General features: G+C 40.6%; 1 protein-coding gene across 6 annotated transcripts in view; it reads left to right on the forward strand.

Moving 5' to 3' along the window:
* Positions 1-21,699, forward strand: part of LAMA2 (laminin subunit alpha 2) — a 367,591-nt gene that overhangs the window by 245,802 nt on the left and 100,090 nt on the right. For all 6 annotated transcript variants that reach the window (XM_053381873.1, XM_053381876.1, XM_053381874.1 and 3 more), the window contains 7 exons: positions 821-964; positions 6,003-6,182; positions 7,327-7,515; positions 7,610-7,743; positions 11,211-11,328; positions 16,477-16,611; positions 17,705-17,829. In XM_053381873.1, the coding sequence (XP_053237848.1) occupies positions 821-964; positions 6,003-6,182; positions 7,327-7,515; positions 7,610-7,743; positions 11,211-11,328; positions 16,477-16,611; positions 17,705-17,829 (1,025 nt within the window). The remainder of the gene's footprint in view (positions 1-820; positions 965-6,002; positions 6,183-7,326; positions 7,516-7,609; positions 7,744-11,210; positions 11,329-16,476; positions 16,612-17,704; positions 17,830-21,699) is intronic.

Here is a 21,699-nt window from a genome sequence, read left to right on the forward strand (position 1 = left end):
TTCTCATTCTTAAGGCACAATTCGTTGACTGTTTGTTTACTTTTAGCCTCATTGGCTTTAATGTAACTATTCCATTGTAAATGATCATTACGTTGCCCTATTTATTTATATGGTTAAATGATGTGTAAAAACAGTTAAAGAAGAACATAAGAGCAGCCCTGCTTGATCAAACCAAAAGTCCATCTAGTCTAGAATCCTCTTTGCCCCTGTACCCAACTATATATTTCTGAAAAGCCCACAAGCAGAGTTTGAAGCCAAAATACTTGCGTTATTATGCCTACCTGGAAGCAGCACATTGGTTGTAGCTCATGGTTTGTCTGAAGTGAGACAAGCCACCAGCCTGCGACCAGATGACATGCTAAGGCAAACCATGGCTTAGTAGCAGTAGAACCAGGAGATGAGTGTAGTGCCTACAATCTCCTGTCTGGAAACTTGCACATTTGGGTGTTTTGCACTGATCTACAATTGAAAGCATGAACCAGATCTGTGTATCCCGGTGATGAGCCTTCCTGGATATTAACATGTTCTGGAGCTGAACCATTATGATCTAGAACTCAGTTCTCATGCTTCCCAGTGATGCATGTTTAAATACAGGATAGCAGGCAAGTAAGTTTCTGAAGTTTTGTACAATTGCAATGTATTCTGCAGACGTCAGCGTGTTTATCTCCAGGTCGTCATACTACCATTTGTCCAAGTTAATATATATCTTAAAGAATCTAACTGTGATAACTACTTGCTGTAAGACCCACACAGTGTGCGAGTGTTTTGATGTGTGAAAAGGAGCTGTTGTCTCTAAAGCGTTTCCCTCTTTCTACAATAGGTTAATGTGGAGGGTGTCTACTGTGACAGGTGCAAACCTGGCAGGTTTGGACTCTCTGCCAGAAACCCACTTGGCTGCAGCAGCTGCTACTGTTTTGGCCTGACATCACAGTGCAGTGAGGCAAAGGGGCTGGTCCGCATGTGGGTGAGTAAGGCGCTGCTGAGCCATGTAATGCAATAATATTGTTTCCTGCTGGTGTCTTTTAGTCCAAGACAGAGATGGAACTAGAAAGTGTAGGAAAACATTTAAGCAGTGTTTTTCATTGTGCACTTATGAGAAATGGGTAGAAGGCCATGTTTCAGTAGGCAATCAGGGTCAAAACATTCACAATAGGTGTCAGGCCTCAGAGCAAAGCTATTAAAACCCTGAAGAAAGGTGATGTAATCAACCAAGGAAAATGGTTCCATGAGAAAACATAGCACTTCAGAGCTTTGTTTTTCAAATGCAAAGCTCTGAGGAAAATCAGAGGTTTTCATTTCTACCCAGAATAATGGATTGCTAATATATTCCATTAACGGGGGGGACGGGACCTTGCAGTTTAATAAGTTCCAGGGTTTTCCATGTCCACTTAAGCTCCAAAATACCAGGAAATTAAAACAAGTAAGAAACATACCTTTAACAGACATGTTCTTTAAGCAATATTGATATGGTATGGCATCCTATCTTGTACTTAGTTTCAGCTCCACCACTACCTTGGAGATGGATGGCTGTCAGTGGTAGAGTGGTGGCTGCAAATCCTACAGAAAGAAGCACTGTTTCTCTTTAGGCATCGTTTGATCGTGTGTTTTAAAAGTCAGGCTGTGTTTGCAAAGGAAGCAGGGTTTGCACCCGGGAGCTCAGAGTAGAACAAATCTCAGCAGGTCTTGCATCGGGTGCCAAATTTCTAAGTAGTGCTATCACCTAGCCAGTTATTATTTTCTGGCACTTGTATATATTATACATTTTGTCTTGTTTGTGTCCTTGAATATAACTTTCTACCAGCCTCCCCCAACTTCGTGCCCTGCGAATGTTTTGGGCTGCAACTCCCATCAGCTCCAGCTAGCATTGCCAAATAATTTTGAAAACCCCTTCCAGTACTTTAGGTGTTGACATACCTTCTTCAGTGGGACGTCCCTTGTGATAAAAATGTAGAAAGATTTCCTGTCTTAGGAACTGGCAAGTTTCTTCTGCTTTTAAGGCTGATTTCAGTATTAAGAAACATTTGCCAGTGCTTTGACAAAATGTATAATTTGCACAAGAAGGGAATAATTGGCTACTTAGAAGGATTTTGGGGCGCTGTCGCATAACGCATGTCAATCAACAGTGTGATTCTGTGACTTCAAAAAAAGAGCATTAAATTGTCATCACTAAACCAATGTATCCAAGACAAAGGCACTTCCCCACTCACTGTAGCACTTAGTGAAAAGATGGGAGAAAAGAGAGAACAAATAGTGTACAGTTTGGTGCTATTGTTGCTGTCCCCCCCCCCCCACAGTTCTGCTGTCCACCTACATTGATCCTATGGACCAGAAGATATCAACATGTGGATTAGCATAATCCCCATGTGGTTTACAGATGTCAGATGCACTGATTCAGTATGTCTGACTATCAGAAATTATAATGCTGCACTGTTTAAACGTCATTTAGAACATTGTGTCAATTCCTGGGTACCACACTATCATGTGGCTTTTCAAACAACATATCTGCGTTGGTCCTTTCTGCTGGAAGGAAAACTGCCAGTGGTACTGTTATGTACTGAAGTTCTCACCCTGGGCCAGCAGGGGGATACTGTAGATAGTTATGCAAATGAAGGATCGAAAGTGATGTTCAGTGATTGGATAGTTTTAGAAAGTTGCTACAGTAACGTTGTACTGGAGCTCTATATAAGCAGGCTGACTGAGCCCTTCAGTTCAGTTCTGTTGTGGCCTCTGAATAAAGAAGAGCTGTTTGAAGAATCGCTGTGTCGTCTGATATGTTCACCCACAACTTAACAAGTACCAGGGTGAAGCTGGAACCTCTAGTGTGGCAGTGGTCCTGTCTCTCAGCTGGAGATTCTCTTCCTGCTGACAAAGGCTAGCAGAGAGGGGATTATGTGTTAGCTTACCCCTGCCAGCTGCAGTAAAAATCCACCTTTTAAGACTTTTGTTGTTGATAAAGGTAAAAAATATCCATGCAATCATTCAAAATAGTTCAGCAATTGTCAAATATTAAGATTCGGAAACAGGCAATTTCTACTTTTAGCCTGAGAAACTGAGGAGCCATGTGAAGCATACTTTCTTTGTCAGACATGGAGATAAAGAAATATATTTGGGGGATCACCTTTCCCTGCTTTGCCCCTTCCCACGCTACAGTTTTGTTTTTAAAAGGCAATGGAAGAAAGAGGGACAGTGGAATTCCAGAAACATAAAATCATAGATGATGCAACTTCGGTAGCTTAATGGCTTTATCCACATTTTTCTTGACTGTACATGGAATGCAAAATCTGTAGGGAAAGATTTGGGACACTTATTATACCGTTACCTTTGCACTATATGGAAATTTAAGCTTTTAAAATTCATGTTCCATCTTGCTTCTGTACTGATCAGAACCTTTCATAGAACTCACATCAAGATTTTCAAATAGACTGAGTACTAGAGGGGGAGACCCCCAAAAAAGGTCAGTACTGTGCTGTGTGTGACAAGTTGTTGAAGAGTCCAAGCTGGTTCACGCATCAACTGAAGACTGCACCATTAAGTGTTGGTTTGCACATGAATGAGCCATTACAGATGAAACACCAGATACAGAACTTTCACATATCACCTCCACAAATGTCATCCTATTCGGTTAATTGGGGTTTGTTCACACATTTAGCCACAAGACACCATTTGTTGACTAATCAAGTGATAAAAAATAAAGTGAAGTACAGTACATATATTTATCAACTGGCCTTCTGCCATTCCTTGAAAGGAGATACCTTTGATAAGGAATTATGCATTCCTTGAAAGGGAGACCTTTTATAGTCAGGTATGGTCCAATTTCATTTATCGATTGTGGCCTGGGAGGAGAATAAAACAGAGTCAGTAAACATTAAATATAGACAAAGCAAACCTATGCATGTTGACTTTAAAGTAAGTCCAAGTGTGTTGAGCAGAGCCGAGTAAACATGCATAGGATTGCATTGTAGCAGAAGTGGGGATTACTCCTAGGTAAATAGGCATAGGACTGAAGCCTAAGTTAATCAAAGCATCACCTCTCCTGCAACCACTCCCTTTGGAAGGTGCAGGTGCACCTGATTTAAAATACTGATTTAATATTTCCCTAATGATCAATTATCCCTCTTTGAATTCTCATATCAAATGAGGCTTGCAGCTTCACACTGCAGTCTCTTTCTTTCTGAACATTAAAAACTTGTAACTCTTCCCATCTATTTTAGAACAGATTGAGTGCAACTGGCAAAACCCTCTTATACACCGGTACCATGACACTGAGGCGTACATTTCAAATACTTTGTGCATTAACCAGTTTCTTGCTGATTAGCATGTCTAATGCATGAGAGCTGGGAACACCTCCAGAGTGAAATCAGACACTTCATTTTGGCATTAGCACTTCAAAGAAATGTGCTGTCATACTGCTACAGATACAGTAGAAAAATAATAATGTCAGTTCAGGGCCTCATCTCTTCTTCTTTGCTAGACAGGAATTTTGTGAAGTTCCACAAAGAGACTGATGTTTTCAAGGATGGTTTTCTTTTCTTAATTTAATTGCCATATCTGCATCTTTAGCATCAGTGCAATTCTGTGTAGTTTGATTCTCACCTCGTACTTGTTTAGTATTCTACACAATTTCTCTTTGTATGTGAGAAATTAATTATTGTGATATACTTTCAGATTTCTTTGATTTCTGTAAGTTTGTCTGGCATGTTTTTGCCGTTTTCAAAAAACCTACCTGTTTTATTTTTATTTTTAAAAACTTTTTCAAAATTAAAAAACTGGGTCAAGATGAGATTGCAAACTAAGAAATGTCACATGAGGTCTTGCACATGCAATAGATTTTTGATGTGAAACCTGAGACTCTCTTAAGTTATATATAGGCTAAATGAGGTCTAACATCTACATTCATCCAACCCAGGCATTCTCTCTGGCCTGTGCATCTCCATCAGTCAGAGCAATCCTACATTCACATTTCTCCAGGACCAAAGATTCAAAACATCAAGTGGAATATCCACTATAGCCAGGGCTCAGCCTAGTAGGGAAGGAGAAATACAGTCAAGCAGAAAATACAAAAGGAGTCTGGCTCCTGCATAGACTGACTATCCCTGTGCCCTTGACAACCACATTATAGGATTTAGTGTAAGCATGGTCCTTCCCTGTGCTACCCAAATCCCAACCATGACTTTACTTGATTTCGTTGTTCCAATGGCTCTGTACTTCTGACTCTTTTGTGGTGGTGTCATATTTGCCATTCCCCCAGGGCTTGTCCTAAATCTGATAGCCCTTTACGTTGTTTAATAGGATTGTGCCCTGAAGTATGGGAAACAGCAACAGTTGCTAAACTTACACAATACATCTGGTGCAGAGATAGTAAACAAGCCATAGAGCACTATGCAAAGTTTGTTATGTTTAATTCACTTTTGCCTGAATGATACAAAGGTGAATGCTATTAAGTATTTTAATACATACATATATACATACATATTTTCACATTTCAAACCATGCTTAAGGCAGCTAATAACATGAAAAAATACATAACTATAACATAACAAAAGTAGTCATAAACAATAAATAAAATATTAAAACATGCACAACCAAACTAACAATTTCCACGTAAATCATAACAAGATCTAAAATACAGATACAAAAAGTCAACTGCAGCAACGCCTTCTTGCAACAACCCAGCCCCGCAACAACAACCCAGCCCAAGAGTCTGATCAGCTGCCTCAGCTTCTGCAGCTGAAGTCAATCAGGGCCCTGTCCTCCCAGGCCAGGTGGGGAAAGGCCTGCAAGGCAAGGAGCAGGTCTTCCAGGACTCGCAGCCAAGATGGTCTGTAGGATGTCTCTGAGTATGTACTATTCAATGTTTTAGTGTGCATATTCCAGTGTATATTTTATTGTTATCTTGCTTTTTTGATAAAATATTTACATCTTCAGATAATTCACAAATTAATATTGTTTGTCTAGAAAGAAGAAGAAAATCTTACATTTGTCTAATCTTTTAATTACTATAGTTGACTCTGAAACCAGATCAAGTCATTCTTCCTCTTGTTGATGAAAATGTCAAGCAGCAAACTGTCCAAGGGATTATATACCAATACCCAGAGACAATTGCAAATATCGACTTGGTCACTCAAGAGTTACGCTCAGAACCATTTTACTGGAGACTTCCAAAACAGTTTGAAGGACGAAAGGTAAAGGGAATGAATTTTTATTGGAGCTGATATTTTGCAGATTTTACATTTTGTTTCCCTAGGAAGGGTAAGATGAACTGAATTTATCATATAACAGTCACAATTGTTTACCTGCTGGTCCTTTTGTAGCTAAATAGGCAGTCTTGGGAGAACCCTAAGATTTGCAAAAGTTTTTTAAAAATCTTCATGAAAAACCATTGGGTTCCCACCCCCAAATAGCCAAATGAATCTTTCTGAACATGATTTTATTGTTTATATAGAAAAACAACTCTCAACTAAGCTAGTATATATTGCATTTATTAAATAAAATAAAACTGGCAGAACTCTCCTTATTTGCTCTTCTCATCCCAGATAGAGGCAAGCTCTGTTGGAATACTGGAAAAACACTCTTTAATAACATTTGCAGTTCGGGGTATGCTGAGGCACAGCCATCTGAGTACTGAGGAAATCATTACAATACAATACTCTTAAGTACAAAATTCTGTTCATAGCCTATAGCTATAGCTGACCTTGATCAATTTGGGATTATCCAGAAAGAAACACAGTCTCTTTCTAGTTGACCCTAACCCTCCAGCTATACTGAGATACAGAGCGGTGCACTTGGGAAGTGTAGTAGAAAAAGCTCCCACAACAGCCACCATGTTGGAATGTGCTTTAGGTTATCTTGATGTAGGCTGCTGTGTTTTGCTTTGTTTCATTTTAAATTCTAGAGGGATTGACTTGTTAGCCTGTTACAGGAAAAATAAGAGTGTTGTGAAAAACAAGAAATTTGTTTTTCACGTCACCATACAAAAATGGCTGAGACTGTTTCCTAAAATGGACATGGGGAATTGGGCTTAGTAGGTTCATCTTAAGTCATTTTGTGGGTCTGTTATGTGGAGTACACAACATAAAAGTGAACTGATTATGTTTATGCTAACTGAAGAGCTCAAAAACATATTTTAAACATATTGGAAAGGTACATTCACGTACAGCTGCATAATGTTTAGATCCACAAAATAATGCTTTCAGACCTTTAGTCTCATTGAAAAAAAGATCATTATTTTAATATGCATGTTCTTCTGATTTTTTAAAATAATAATAATAACTGCATATGGTGTTGGTTTCCAGTCAATGTTTATATGAGTTTTATTTTCTTTGCTAGCTGACAGCTTATGGGGGAAAGCTGAAATATGCAATCTTCTTTGAAGCACGAGAAGAGACTGGCTTTGCAACCTACAACCCACAGGTCATAATCAGAGGTGGGCTTCCCACCCATACGAGGATTATTGTCAGGCACGTAGCTGCTCCTCTGAATGGTCAATTGACAAGACATGAGATAGAAATGACAGAGGTAATTTTTCAATCCAACCTGTTCAAGAAGCTGTGTCACTGGCACTTTGGAAACAGTTAAATCATTTGAGGCGTTGATGTTGTTTCCCTTTCAGCATGAGTGGAAATATCACAGTGACGACCCAAGGGTCAGTAGGACTGTGACCCGTGAGGACTTCATGGATGTTTTGTACAACATTCATTACATACTCATTAAGGCTACCCATGGCAGCTTCATGAGGCAAAGCAGGTAACCATTTTGCATGATGCAATCAATATTTATAACCTCGGCATCTGTTATCAATCTCCAGGTAATTTTCAGAGGGGATTCATTTTCACAGGAAAGGCACAAGCCACCAGTTGTTGCCCTCAGGTCCAGCTTCCATTTGGTCTGATTAAGCTAGTCTCTTCTAATGTACAGTCTCACACAGTATTATCTCCATCTTGCACCATTGGTGTCAGTAGGCTGAAGAGAACCTGTGTTGGACTAGGCCAATAAGCTACCTTTTTTATATAAATCTCCATATGGCTTAAATGGCAGAACCTCTCATCCTTGAAATTAAGCACTGACAGCAACTATATTCAGTAAAAGAGAATCCAGGAGAATGAGGGTACACAACAACCCATTTTAAATCTGCTAACTAAAAAGTTGCCAGCCAGTAACTAATTGCAGAAAGTAGAAGAGGGTTATGTTTTGAGTAGTGGGACCAAATCCCTTCAGGGGGTCACTATTAGCCAACATGGATGTCTCAAGGCCAGTATGGTGTAATAGTGTGTCAGTTTTAAGCTGCAGGTGCCCATTTTCAACTCCTCACTCAGCCATGAAATTCAATGGCTAGCCTTGCACTAGTCCAGGGATAGACTAGGTAGGAGAATTAGAAGAATTGTTCACATTACAAAGTCAATTTATTGCGACCACTTTGGCTGCAATTCTCCACACACTTTCTCTAAAGCCCCAAGGCTGGGAATTCAAATCAGCGAGTGCAGCACCTGTAGTCTCAAGATCCTCAGGAAGCCAGGCAAGCTACGCTTCTCCTTTGCCTGTTTTAGGGGGAAAGGTGCCCAGTAGGTTGCCTGAAAAGAATCACATGACCTTCCAGCTTGAAGAGAATCAGCTGACCCCCCCACACCAATCAGTACACCAAGCCCATTGAAGCTAGCTTATTGGTTTGAGTCATATTTGTTTACTGTGACTACACTTTGTTAGCTTCCCCTGATTTCTGCTTTGCATCTGCTTCTGGACCCTTTAACTCTATTGCTGCCTTGGAACTCAATGTTCTGCCCTGTTATGATTTTGCACTTGCCTCTGTGTTGTTGTTTTTTTCTTTCTTACCATCTGCCTTATCTAGTACTACCACCACCACCACCCCACACCTATAACCATGTCTTATTGACCCTGGGACCTTTGATCCTTGCCTGCCTAATTCAGTGTCTGACTACATGCCTATCTATGATCTTGGCTGTTTCCTTTCTGATCCTCATTTATCTGCCCTTGAACTAAATCCTGGCTACAACTATCCTAGGGCTAAGCCAAGGCATGATGCTTGTCTTGACGTAAACCCAACTGAGCACTCTGAGTGTCTGTGTGAGCGTGCATCATAATAAACTGCACTGCAGAACATGTCAGTTTCCCGGTTGCTCTAAATTTTAACAAATGACTGAGTTCTGCAGATCAGCCACCGACTCACTGCCCACACACATTTTCCAGTTCATAGAAGAGGAGCCGTAATGTTACTGGAGTTTGCTGCTCACATGAGTTGCTTGCTTGCTTGAGCAGTTGTTCTCTAGCTATTGATCATAGGAACCAACTCAATGTGAAATAATGATGCAAGTTGCCCTTAGGTGACTTGAATACCCTACCTTTATGGAACACTGGTACACCTATCTCTTGTAAATTTGGTAATTTTATTGAAATGATTCTATTACCAAAACAATCCTTTTGTTGGGGGCAGGGGTTGCGTAATGCACCTTGCTGATTATTCACAATGTCATTTAGTTTTTCAAAGTGTATTAAAGAGTAAACAATTGTTCACTACTTTTTGCCAACACAATCTTTAATCATTTTGGACAATTCTTTTCTGAGGGTAAGGCGCAAGAAAAAGGGGTCCAAAGTACTGCTCTGAAACATGGGGGAAGGGGACGAATCACAGTTATAGAATGGGGGGAAATTCACTGCATCTTCCTCACCCTTGACAAACTCCATCCCAATGCAAAGCAAGTGCTCTCTAGTTTCTTGCCTCTTTCTTGCCCCTACCAGAAGGCTGGTAGTTTAGCAGTTCATTAAGAAGTTTGCAGATCCAGCGGCACTATGTACCTATGATTCCAAACTGCAAAGGGTACAGGGCATACCAGGGGCAAGGAGAATTGGGGCAGCTAAGAGGGCCATTATTAGCTTCAATGAAGTCAGGCTTTTCCTATGAGCCTTTGGGAACTGATTCCTTAATTCTGGCACATATTTTAAAAGGGGGAGTTGTCTGACATGTTTGCAAATGCAGCACTGCAGATCACAGAGACATTGCAGCAAAATAATATAGAGAGACCTTACTCTGACAGTAGGTTCAAGTGCAAAAATAGCTTAATTCCAGTGGTAACTCTATATTAGCTATGTAATTTAGCCACAACGCTAATCATGTTTCTGCATGAAAGTGACGCTATTACAACAAGTGATTCAGAGGCTGCCATTAAAAAACGTAAAGCCAAACATTTTTCTTCTGCTGTGTTAATATGGTTGTTCCCAGATTCAGATTTACTGCTCAAAATTGAAACATTTCTTCCATTATGTGGCTGTTTTCCTTTTTCAAGAAAAGTGGACAAGGACACTCTATTTACTTGAACTGGAACTGTTTGCTCCATTTTAGTCTCTTTTTTCCAGAATTTCTAATATAAACTGGGTATCTGTGTTTAAAATCCTTTAAGTGGACTCTAGGTAGCAGCCAACCCTCACTTGTCATGAGCTTTCTAACATGCCACAGGTGATTTGTTTTTGTTTTGGAACTCAAGTATGTAGTTAGCTGCTTTCTGTTTTAGCTGCTTCTGTCTCTTAGCACCCTGTTTTTATGGCACATGGACCAATTCTACTGGCTCCAAAACGGTAACGTTCGTTGTAACGAAAGTACAGAAATTGCTAGGTAAGTCACCAGTCAGGCACTGAATGTGTAGGAACACCCCCCTCCATCTAATGAGGTGAGGTGGAGAAGACTCAACAATGTGTTTGCTGTCTCTAAAAAAAAATAGGGGGGGGGAATCTTACATGGCATGAAAAGTGTGTTGGAGCATCTGTTTGGAGTTTCTTCATGATATTCTGACAAAATTCTAGATTCTGGCTGCAGATCTTAAAAACAGTCTTGGAAAGGCAAGTCGGTAGTGTCTTTGAAGTGTGTTGCACATCCTGTAAGTTTCATTTTGTTTGCCGAGCTCTTGTTATTTTGGCTCTAAAATTAAAACAAAACAACACTGAAGGTGAATGCGCAAGTATACTTTACATTAGTTCCCTTGGTGCAGACTAATCGCGGCTATAAACAATGTTAAAAATGGTGCTAGCTTTGATCTTCCTTTGAGACAGACAAAAATAAATGTGTGGTGTTTTTTTCTTATATGAATGATGCCAAGAGGCTGAGGAAAAAGTAGCTATATTGAATGTTGTGTATCAACTAAAGCCAGATCAATGCTGAAGAGATTCATTAGCTAGTTTTAATTTTTTCTCCACCCTTCTGCCAGAATTTCTGAGATCTCCATGGAAGTTGCAGAGGAAGGAAATGTGTCAGGAAGGACGCCTCGTGCACAACTGATTGAGAAATGCGAGTGCCCTTTGGGTTATTTTGGCTTGTCTTGTGAGGTAGAGTAACTCTTTCACTATGTGTCTATACTGTATCCACTTTATCAGTAGTGATGAGATGAATAAGGTTTCCACCATTCCAGGGACACCAACTATAGGGGGCTCTGGGTGCCAGAACGCACACACAAAAATTGTTGTGGGTATTCACCCACACCTCAGGGCCCCCCCCCCACAACTTCTGAGGTCTCGCAAGGCCTTGGAGATGCTGTCTGAAGCCTTCTGAGACCTCTGAACCCAAGACCAGAGGTTGCACATGATTTCATGATGCCATGACGTCACACGCACTGGGCACCCATAACCTGGGGCCCAAGTCAGCTCCCATGCAGCATTCCATTCCTTTATGAAAGGAGTGGGAAACGTAGGCCTATGGATGTTGTTGGAATCCAACTCCAATCAGCCCCTGTCAGCATGGCTAGAGGTAATGGATGATGGGGGCTGTAGTCCAACAACATTTGGGCATGGACAGAGCACAGGTTCCCTGTCCCTGTTATTGTTTCTTCCAGTTTCTTCCTGTGTTCTTATTTTCCTGAATTCCAGTTTAACTTGGTGAAGTTCCAGAATTTGTTCCAGAACTGGAGCTTACACAGTTTGTTACAGCTTTCTGTTCCTTCAGCTCATCTGTATCTTCCTCCACCCCTCTATATTCTGTGCATCAGGACCATGCAAATAATCTTGATACAGCCATACATACAGTTCTACCAAAGCACGGTGTGCCGTGGCATGGCGTGGCGTGGTGTGGTGTGGTGTGGAGTTTGTGTGTGTGTTGGGGGGGCGTTATAAACACGCACACTTTCAGAGGTGCACTGCCACGTCACACACACACACACACACACACACACACACCAATTTAATATAGAATACCTGTTTCCATCTGCAGGACAAAGAGCAGCTTTGGAGGACATTATTTTGATTGAAAAAGGGCACAGAGTATTAACACACACACACATACCCCGTGCTCTGGACCCAATCCCATTTAGCCCTACATCCCTTTGGCTGCTTTTAAACTTTAGAGAAGAGTCAGGAGATTTGATCATGCATGTACCTTTATGACATCCAGTTTGGACCCTGAATAGACCCATTGAAGTTAGTCTCATCCACTGATTTCCATAGGCCTACTCTGGGGATAACTAAGTTGGATTTGACCCATGATGCTAGATTAAATTGGATTTAGTCTAATTATGCCAGGTGATCCTTATGTTCTTGTGAATCTGCTGTCACAATTCCAGACCAATGGTATTTTCATAATGTGCAGCAGGAGACAATCCAGACAGAACTTTGAGGATTTAACTAGGTTAGTAAGTGAGTGCTCTAATAAAATAGGTGGGTGCTCTAATAAAATGGGTGGGTGCTCAATAAATGGGTGGGTCAATAAATTGGGGTGAATATAAACAAAACTGGACTGGGCTGTAAAGACTATGCTAAGCAATCATCGAGCATACTATTAGTGCACCAACTTTGTATTGCAGTTCTTTGTGATTTTGCTTCCCTGCTTTTTCATTGAGATTGGCACTTGTGTTCTTTAATTTTGTTATTACGTAGTTGTATACATAATGTGCATATCAAAGTTGTTATAATGGAATTTAAAGATGACAGTGACTTGAAAACCTTTACATCTTACATCCAAATGACAATTGTGATTTTCTTAAAAAAAACAAAAAACACTATGTGCACCTTATCAACTGAGAAATATTATTATATGCTCAGGTTATTCATATTTTGCTCACATTTCCCTCTCTGAAATTATTTCACAGAGGAATATAAACAGCATATCAGATGAAACAGGAAAGATTTTATTGTTATTCAAAGAACTGTCATATTGGTTATTTATTCATATCCGATGTCAAGGGTATAATTTCTAAAGTTACTGGCACTTTTAAAACATTCTATTATGGTGCCTTTTTTTTTTGATAACTACAGTTCACAGAATTCAGGAATATATAGTGAAGAACAAATTCTTCATGTGTTACTATTCATCTCAATTAGAATTTTCCCCAAACCTTGATGATGCCAAATGAGCAGAAGGTATGTTTAGTTGGCAGCTTTAACATTCCAAATCTTCCAAATCCAAAGTGAATGTAAAAGATCTTAAATGATGTGCTGAATCCTTTAAAAGTAATGGGTTGAATCCAGACTTGAACATGCTGAAATCAATTGAAGTCCATTGAAATCAACAAGACTTAAGTTAATGTAGGGAATGTGAATTGAAACTCCTTCCATCAGCCAAAGGGCCAAAAACATGTGATGTTAGTCATGTAGCTGCTCCTTTCAGTGTGGGGTTGTTTATTTGACAAATTGCCGGGGCACAAGCTTTAATCAGGATCTTGGTGTGTGGGGTTAAGGGACCTTGAATGCTTTTCCCACCCCTGTTGTGGACATGATATAAACAGGATTTTTTTGGCATTGCAGAATATAGGTGCAGGGGACCTAAAGTAGATTCAGCCAAGAGTGGAGGACAAAGGGTTAAAAAACTACCGCACCACTACAGAGCTGGGATCCTGATCCAGACAGAGTCCCAATCCCATACTGCAGGCAGGCAGGCAGGAAGGAAGGCTGGCTGGCTGGCTCCTTGTGATCTATGTAGTTTGGCCCCAAGTCTGCTGGAAATAGTTTTTCAGTGCACGAACTCTGTCCTGAAATGCCTCAGGAATGGAGTAGAAGTGCATGGATGAGACTTCTGTCACACTTTAGACTGCATGTCCATTTTAACCTTTATAATGATTCTAGTTCTTTTTGACAAATGCATTCTGAACTATATTGTTCTACAGGATCAATAGAAATAATGTAGAAAGCCCGTGCTACTTGTGGAGGGCTTATAGTAGCCATATGAGCTGGACCATATGTGTTTTGTAATTTGTATGAGGAACATACACTCCAGCTATTCAAATAATAGCTGAACAATCACTTTCACCAACCTGCCATGCTTCAGAGAAGCTGTCTCCCATTTTTTAAAGAACACGGTTATTTCTTCATTTGTTTTGTTTTTTAAAGTAAGAATAGATTTTTTTAAAAAAAAAGTTGCAAAACTGCTGCAGGAGGGATAGAGATGTGCTGGTGTCAGTTTATGAGGTGGTTCCATGGAAGTCTGCTGGCTCCGCTGCTAAGTGAACCTGACAGCCTTACCTGCGTTGCCACCAGGCTGTGTTAAAGATATGTGGGCTTCTACTTACTGTAGGTTGTGGGAAGGCATCATTTTCCACTCTGCCCTGTATTCCTTGCACACAGCACTGTCTCTGTTCTACTGCAGCTCATCTTCTTCCAAAAACTAAGTTATTATTCTTGCTATCTGCTGTAGTGAAATTATGTAATTTGTATAATTATATAACATACATAATGATGTTGTCATTACGTTACTCCACCCCATTCATTTCAATGCAGAGGTGTCACAGTGTAAATTAGGGGGAAAGGTAATCAATAATGCATCATTTGCGAAATGAAAGCAACTAAAACAATGAATACAGATCTTATTCACTGCATTGATTTCCTTTCCAGACACGGGACAAATAAGCTAACATCAGCAATTTCTGTTCCTGTTTCCATTTTTGTCTGAACTCTCCAACATCCCTAGTTACTACTTCAGCAAAACTATGCAGGTGTATGCCTGGTGAGTGAGTTTCAGTAACTAGGCAGGCCACTCTGGCTTCTGCTAGCAGTGCAGCAGCCATAGTTCTGAGTTAGCAGCTGCCATGTCTCTGCCACCGTCTCATGATACTGTACACCAGGAGTGCATGTTTACTCAGAAACAAGTTCCATTGTATTCAGTCATTCTGAATGAGGATTAGTTCATAGCATTGGAAACTTAATGTTCCAATCAGTCTTGGTGCTATGAAAATGCTAAGCTGTAAGCCTAAACTGAGAATAACTGAAACAAAGTATTGAGAAAGCTCAAAGGTGAAGGCCCTCTAAGTGTGATGAGTCCCAAGACACAACTAGCAACATAGGAACATAGGAAACTGCTTGTGAGGCACACCACTGGTTCTTCTGACTAGCAGTGGCTTTTCGGGGCTTTCTATAACCATGCTGTTTAGAGGATCCAGAAGTATCTGGAGGGCCTCAGCTTCCCCGTGTCTGATCTGCATTGTCCAGCAGTAGCTCTTCAAGGTTTCAGACAGTGTCCTCCCACCGCCAATCCTGCTTAAAGATGCTGGGATTGAACCTCTGCATTCATAGCATGTACTGAGCCAAGGCTCTTCCCTAACTTATTGTTGATTTGCAGATTCTGTACTTCTCAGACGAGCTATAGATGCATTATAACGCTACCATTTTTGTTATCATCATTATTTACTGTTGCTATTTTTATTTTATAAAGCAGTTCTGTAGAACTCTGAAAAGGCAAACTCTGTCCACAGGTTTACAATCTGGTTAAAGATGAGGTGCATTAGGGAATAATAGGAAAGAAAGGAGGATCAGAAGATACAGGATTGCTTCTCTTTTTTTGCATCTGTCATCTTTGATGGGAATTTTCAGCATGCTTGCTGATTTTTACTGCTGGGTGAAGAAAATGTACAAGACCTAGATAAATTTTATTTCAAGGACTAATGGTCTCAGGCCATGGTAGCATTTTTATTCTCCTGAATTCTTTATTTTTATGGTCTTTAAATTATACAAGTATAAATAATGTAGCCATGAAGACATATTTTGCTGAGTATCACTGGGCATTTGCTTGTTATCTATCAGCCTGCATGTAGGCAGATATTAGCTTGTCATCTCAGAAAAACACAGCAAGGACAACGTGAATGCAGAGTACTTTTGCTCACTTTGCACAGCCAGTGGTGTGTGTGGGTGTGTGGGTGTGTTTGTACACAGAGAGAGAGTTCTCTTTCTTAGGAAATAGAGGGAGAAATACATGATGTACAAGGAGGGAGCATCTAAATGAAAGGTTTCTCTAGCTGTAATATGAAAAGCCTAGTAGTGTTGCTTTGCAACCCAAGGGATCTGGCAGCAGAGTTTTCAATTAGGATTGGTTCTGTTACTTCTAAAGTGTAGTGTGCATTGTTTGTAAAACAGCTTGAAGCATGCAGTTGGAATGATGAAGAGCAGGTTGCCTGTCAAAGCTAGTGGGAATGGAGATGTGTTTGCAGTCTTATCCAATCCTTCCTATCCAAGCCACAATATAATGGCATTTGGTTTCCTCACTGTGTTTTCTTGCAGACATGCTCCCCAGGTTTCTATAGACTTCCTTCCACATCTGCTGGCAGAAGACCAGGACCGGCATTTGGTGCCTGTGTTCCGTGTCAGTGCCATGGCCATAGTGACATGTGTGATCCTGAGACCTCAATATGTCAGGTACAACAATTATGCTTTGCCTAGACTGTTTATCAAATTATTTTGTCTTTGTGCAGAGTTCTTTTGCACCATAACAAAACAGCAGCCATGGAGCTGATTTTTTTTTATTTGTTCAATAAATATGTTGTTCTATATATACACCAGAGTTTGCAATGGAAAATAAAGTATGAACTACAAACACAAACAGCCATATGCTGCAGAAACACAACTGGCCACACCTCATTGGCACATGTCTGGAATGTATTCTACATCACTTTGTCATAGTTGATACTACCAACATGATTGCCACACAAGCTGTGGACCAGTTTCTAAACCTAATAGGGCCAATTCTACTGTGTGTGTGTGTGTGCGTGCGCGCACTCGCACACATGCGCACTCGGGTAGCCCATAGGGAACTAGCTGAGAGAAGAAACCCAAAAATAGATGATTACAGGAAACAGTATGGACCAACTTAATAGAAGAACTTCAGGTAGTAAGTAGATGTATTTCTGGGAGAGTTGAATGAGCAGATAAAGTAATGTGGGGAGAAGACAAGAGTATTGTATGCTGGGATTGATTTCAAATAGCTAGCCAGAACTCAAGTGATCTTCACTAGATCTCTAGAGCCAATGCAATTAGAGATGGATGAGCTCACCAGAGCTCCCCTTGGATTATCTTGGAAATGATCCTAGTTCTTCAATAATAAACAAATAAATCAGAAAATCTTGGAATGTTTCCTACACCAAACCGAAACCTGGATAATTGACCAAGCATAGGCTTTCAACTTTTTAATTCTGTCCTTATTTAATGTAATGGGGGGGTTAACACTGTCCTATTAAAGAGGCAGAATTAAAGATTGCAGAGCAAAAGGGGAAGCTTGGAAGGTAACCCCCAGCTGATGACCCATGTGGTATTGGCTTCCCTTCTGTCCCCCTCTCACCTCCCCCTCACCCAACACCATTCTGCTTCACTTCATTGTAATAGAGTGAGAAACACAATGCTGGATTAACAAACCTTAGGTCTGGTCCAACCAATATGATATTATGTAATGGTGGTGACAAACAAAAATCTTTTCAAGCTGGTTCTTGAAAATTGTGGTCTCTTTGTTTCGCAGAACTGCCGTCACAACACTAGTGGTGAGCACTGTGACAGGTGTGCCCTTGGGTTCTATGGGATTGTTAGAGGATCGCCTAATGACTGCCGGCCTTGCGCATGCCCACTGGCTGTTTCAAGCAACAAGTAAGCCTGCGTTACAAATCTGCCTTAGCTTTAGCCTAGATCTCCCTCAGGGTACTCCTGGGTCAGTTGTCAGTGATTAGAAAGAATGGTGCATGGAGTCACAATGAATAGTGACTGAACCACCTCTGCTGAATTGTCTTGCTTCAGAAATTGCTTCCTGGCTAATTAGCTATGTAGAAATCCATAAAGGGTGGAAAATGTAATAGTCAACGGATAATGAATGAGCATTATAAAAATTATTCTCACAAGTGAAGCTAGAACGGAGCTTTCAAGTTCAATATAATCACAAGGGAGCCATAGAGAGACTTATGCTCATATTTTGAGCTGCCATAAAAGCATTACAGTACCTCGCTCTGGGCTTTGTAATTTATCGAGTTCTTATTTAATGTTATGTTGGTTTGGGACAACTTGTGAACGATCAAATAATTTAAAGGAGATACTATCATGCTGAATCCATTTGGTGGGGTATGTTATGCTAATGACCTTTCCATCCCATTATTCTTCTGCAAATGTGACTTAAAATGTTATTAATTTTATGCTGAGAGGTCTCTTCTTTTTCTCATCGTCCTTTATGCTGTATCTGATTGTTTTATCTAAAAGACTTGTGCTATGTTGATTTCAGGCTTTAGCAATACTCAACATTTCTTTGCATCCTTTGAAGATGCTGCCTGTTCTTTAACACAGTGACCAACAGGTGCATTCATGACAGAGAGCCATCAAACCTCTGTTTAGAAATCTCCAAGGAAGGAGAGTCCATCACTTTCCAAGGGAGTCTGTTCATCCTACTGTTGAACAGATCTCACATCAGAAAGTTCTTCCTGATGTTTTCTTGGAGCTTGTCGATATATCTCTTAAATTTTGGTGCTCAGAGCTGAACACAGTACTCCAGGTGTGGTCTGACCAAGGCAGAATTGAGTGTCACTGTGACTTCCATTGTTTTGGACACTATACTTCTGTTGATGCAGTCTAGAATAGCATTAGCTTTTTGTGCTGCTGCATCACACTGTTGACTCATGTTCAGCTTGTCGTCTACTAAGATCTTTTTCCCATATACTACTGGCAATCTGGGTGCCCCCATCTTAGATTTGTGCAGCTGATTCTTCCTGCCTAAGTGTAGAACCTGACATTTGTCCCTTTTGAAATTCATTTTGTTAGTTTAGTTTAGACCCAGTTCTCCAATCTGTTCAGGTCATCCTGCATCCTGACTCTGTGGCATTGGCTTGGTGTCATCTGCAAATCTGATGAGCATCCCCTCAATTCCTTCAGCCAAGTCGTTTATGAAAACAACAAACGTTGTGTTTATTGAGCAACAGTGGGCCCAGGACAGAACCCTTACAAGGTTATTGTAAGGACTATAAGTAGATAAGGCATGAGAAGTGCTTGAAACATGCACAATATTCTTATTAAAACCAGTTTTGGTCGTAAGTCTCTATCAGTTGGAATGAAAGCATCTTAGCTAGCTAGACTGCAGATTGTTGCACATATCTAATTGTTTATGAAGCAAGGCAGAATACTAAGCTTTGAGTATATTGCTCTTCTACTTTTGCTTCACTGCAGAGGCCACAGTACTAAGAGTCGGTAGGAGTTTAAGTCTTTAAATTTTTAACATGTTTTCCTGTTTCTTTATTCAGCATTCAGTTTTAAATGTGATGAGCTGGTGTGAGTGTAGGGGGAGGGGAATCTCGAGACTGTGACTTGCTTGGCGGGTCTGTTTTCACTGAGTTGAAAATGTGTTGGATAATGAGTTTGTGAGTAGATCAATTTGTTTACATTTTTTGCAAAGGTGTAATTTTATTACTCATTCAAGCACTATTGATTTAATGCATTATAAGCAAGTTAGAGGAGGATGCTGACTTCACTATAGCTAAGGGGAAGTTTTTGTCTGGGGCTCCAGCTGCCACAGTGGTTTTTTAGCATTGCCTCAGCAAGTGTTGCACAGGTAGTTGCAAATGTTGTGGCACCTGCTTCCGTCAATGCTTTTCCTCTTCTCCCGTTTGATGCATGTTCTACAAACCCTGGGCATATCAGCTTAACATTTCCAACAATCCCACATGCTCCTCAGGGCTTTAAAGTCTGCACGGAGGTTAAATATCATGTCACAAAATTCTTACAATAACCTTGCTTAGCCGGTAAAACAGGCGAAGTACCGAAATGAAGTGCGGCCTATTGATTTCAATGGGGTTCCTCCCAGGAGTGGGAATAGGATTGTAGCCTTGAAACAATTAAGTGGTGAGAGCAGATTCTGTAAGCGGAAAGGCTGAAGCATTTGGATAGTTTTATTATTTGGGGGGTGGGAGATGTTGAACAGTTCAATCTTAACTGCATAATTTACGCTGGTGCAAGTTACGTAAATTCCGCTGGGTTGCTAGGTCACATGACTGAGCTCCCTGAACAGTCATTTTGTGGGGCTTATGCCACCATCAATTACACTGGCTTAACTTCTACTAGCTTGAACCCCAGCTGAGCTGGGGAAAGGGGCTTAGGCTGGTTTCAGCTTAGCCAGAGGAGGGACTTCCACAGGTGTAGCCTCAGCTCAGCAGGGGAAACCCAAAGTCCACCGAACCCAAACTCTCTCATCCTGGTCGATCTTGGGTTTAGATTGTTAATCTCCAAATAAAAACAGCATGGACTGGAATGACAACTCTGCAGCATTGCCACAGGCCTTCATTTATTAAAGGATACTTTAAAAATCTGCTAAAGATCAGAACATGTATCTGAAACACTTCTGGGGTGCATGTATCATCATTTAAGAAATTTGTCTAGTTGTTCACTAGCAATTTATTCATTTGCTTGCCAGCTGAGAAGCAGCCACATGTCTACAGTGCAAACAGTGTATAAGAGGGTTTAAGCAGGCTAGACAGTACCATGAACTCTAAAGTATACATTAAAAACTTCAATAGAAAGCAGTACTGTTAACCAGCATTATTCTCTCCCTAGCAGACATTCAGCATCTAAAGGGAAGGAAATTGAATTTATGAATATTACTATTCAATGACAAACCTTGACACTGGCCCCTTTGGGTCAGTTCACTCATTCAGACTGTTGGCAGTGAACTTGAATTCCATTCAAATCCATTTTAAAAAAAAGAGCAGAAAACTACTCTAGAATTCATAACAAAACAATGTAATAACAGCAACAAAAGCAGATCTCTTCTCTCCTCTAGGAGCCATGTCCTTTCCCCACTAGAAAATCATGCACAAGTGTTTCCAGGAGTACAAAAACAATAACATTTACTGAAAATGGGTGTTATGTGACATCCTACCATTAATATGGGAAATTAACAGTACAATCCTGTGCATGCTTACTCAGAAGTAAATCCCATTGAGTTGAACGTAACTTACTCCCAGGTAAATCATCTGAATAGAATTGTGGCCAAAAAAAAAATTAAAAGCACGTTTTTCTTTTGTAAAAATTCATGCCATCAGACTTTTTATATCCTTATTGTTTATCAAAGAGTAGCTCTTAACATTTACTTGAAGTGCAATCTTACTTGACCACTGCTGCATTTGTAGCCTTGCTGCTTATGTGGACCAGAACAGAAGATTTGGAGAGGCAGGAAAAAACCCTCTTCATTGCCAGCTCCCAAGCTGGTGCAGCAAAGAGGCCCAGATTAGGGCTGTTGCTGTAATGTGATGGCAGTGGGACTGGCTCAGCATGCCGTGGTCCCTGTACTAGCTCAACCAAAGAAACACCCTGGGCAAGGGTGGTGGGGAAAGTCCCAATTATTATCACTGCAAAGATTCTGCTGGTGGAAGTGCATTGGTGCTCTCCTCACTAGTTTGGCTCTGCCTGTGACGGAGGAGGCAGATTCAGGTAGGGCTCGACAGAGGAACACTTCTGCCTCATCCCTACCCAGCATGGCAGATTGGG

The sequence above is a fragment of the Podarcis raffonei genome, chromosome 3 (genome assembly GCF_027172205.1).
Source record: "Podarcis raffonei isolate rPodRaf1 chromosome 3, rPodRaf1.pri, whole genome shotgun sequence".
In the NCBI taxonomy this organism is placed as follows: Eukaryota; Metazoa; Chordata; class Lepidosauria; order Squamata; family Lacertidae; genus Podarcis; species Podarcis raffonei.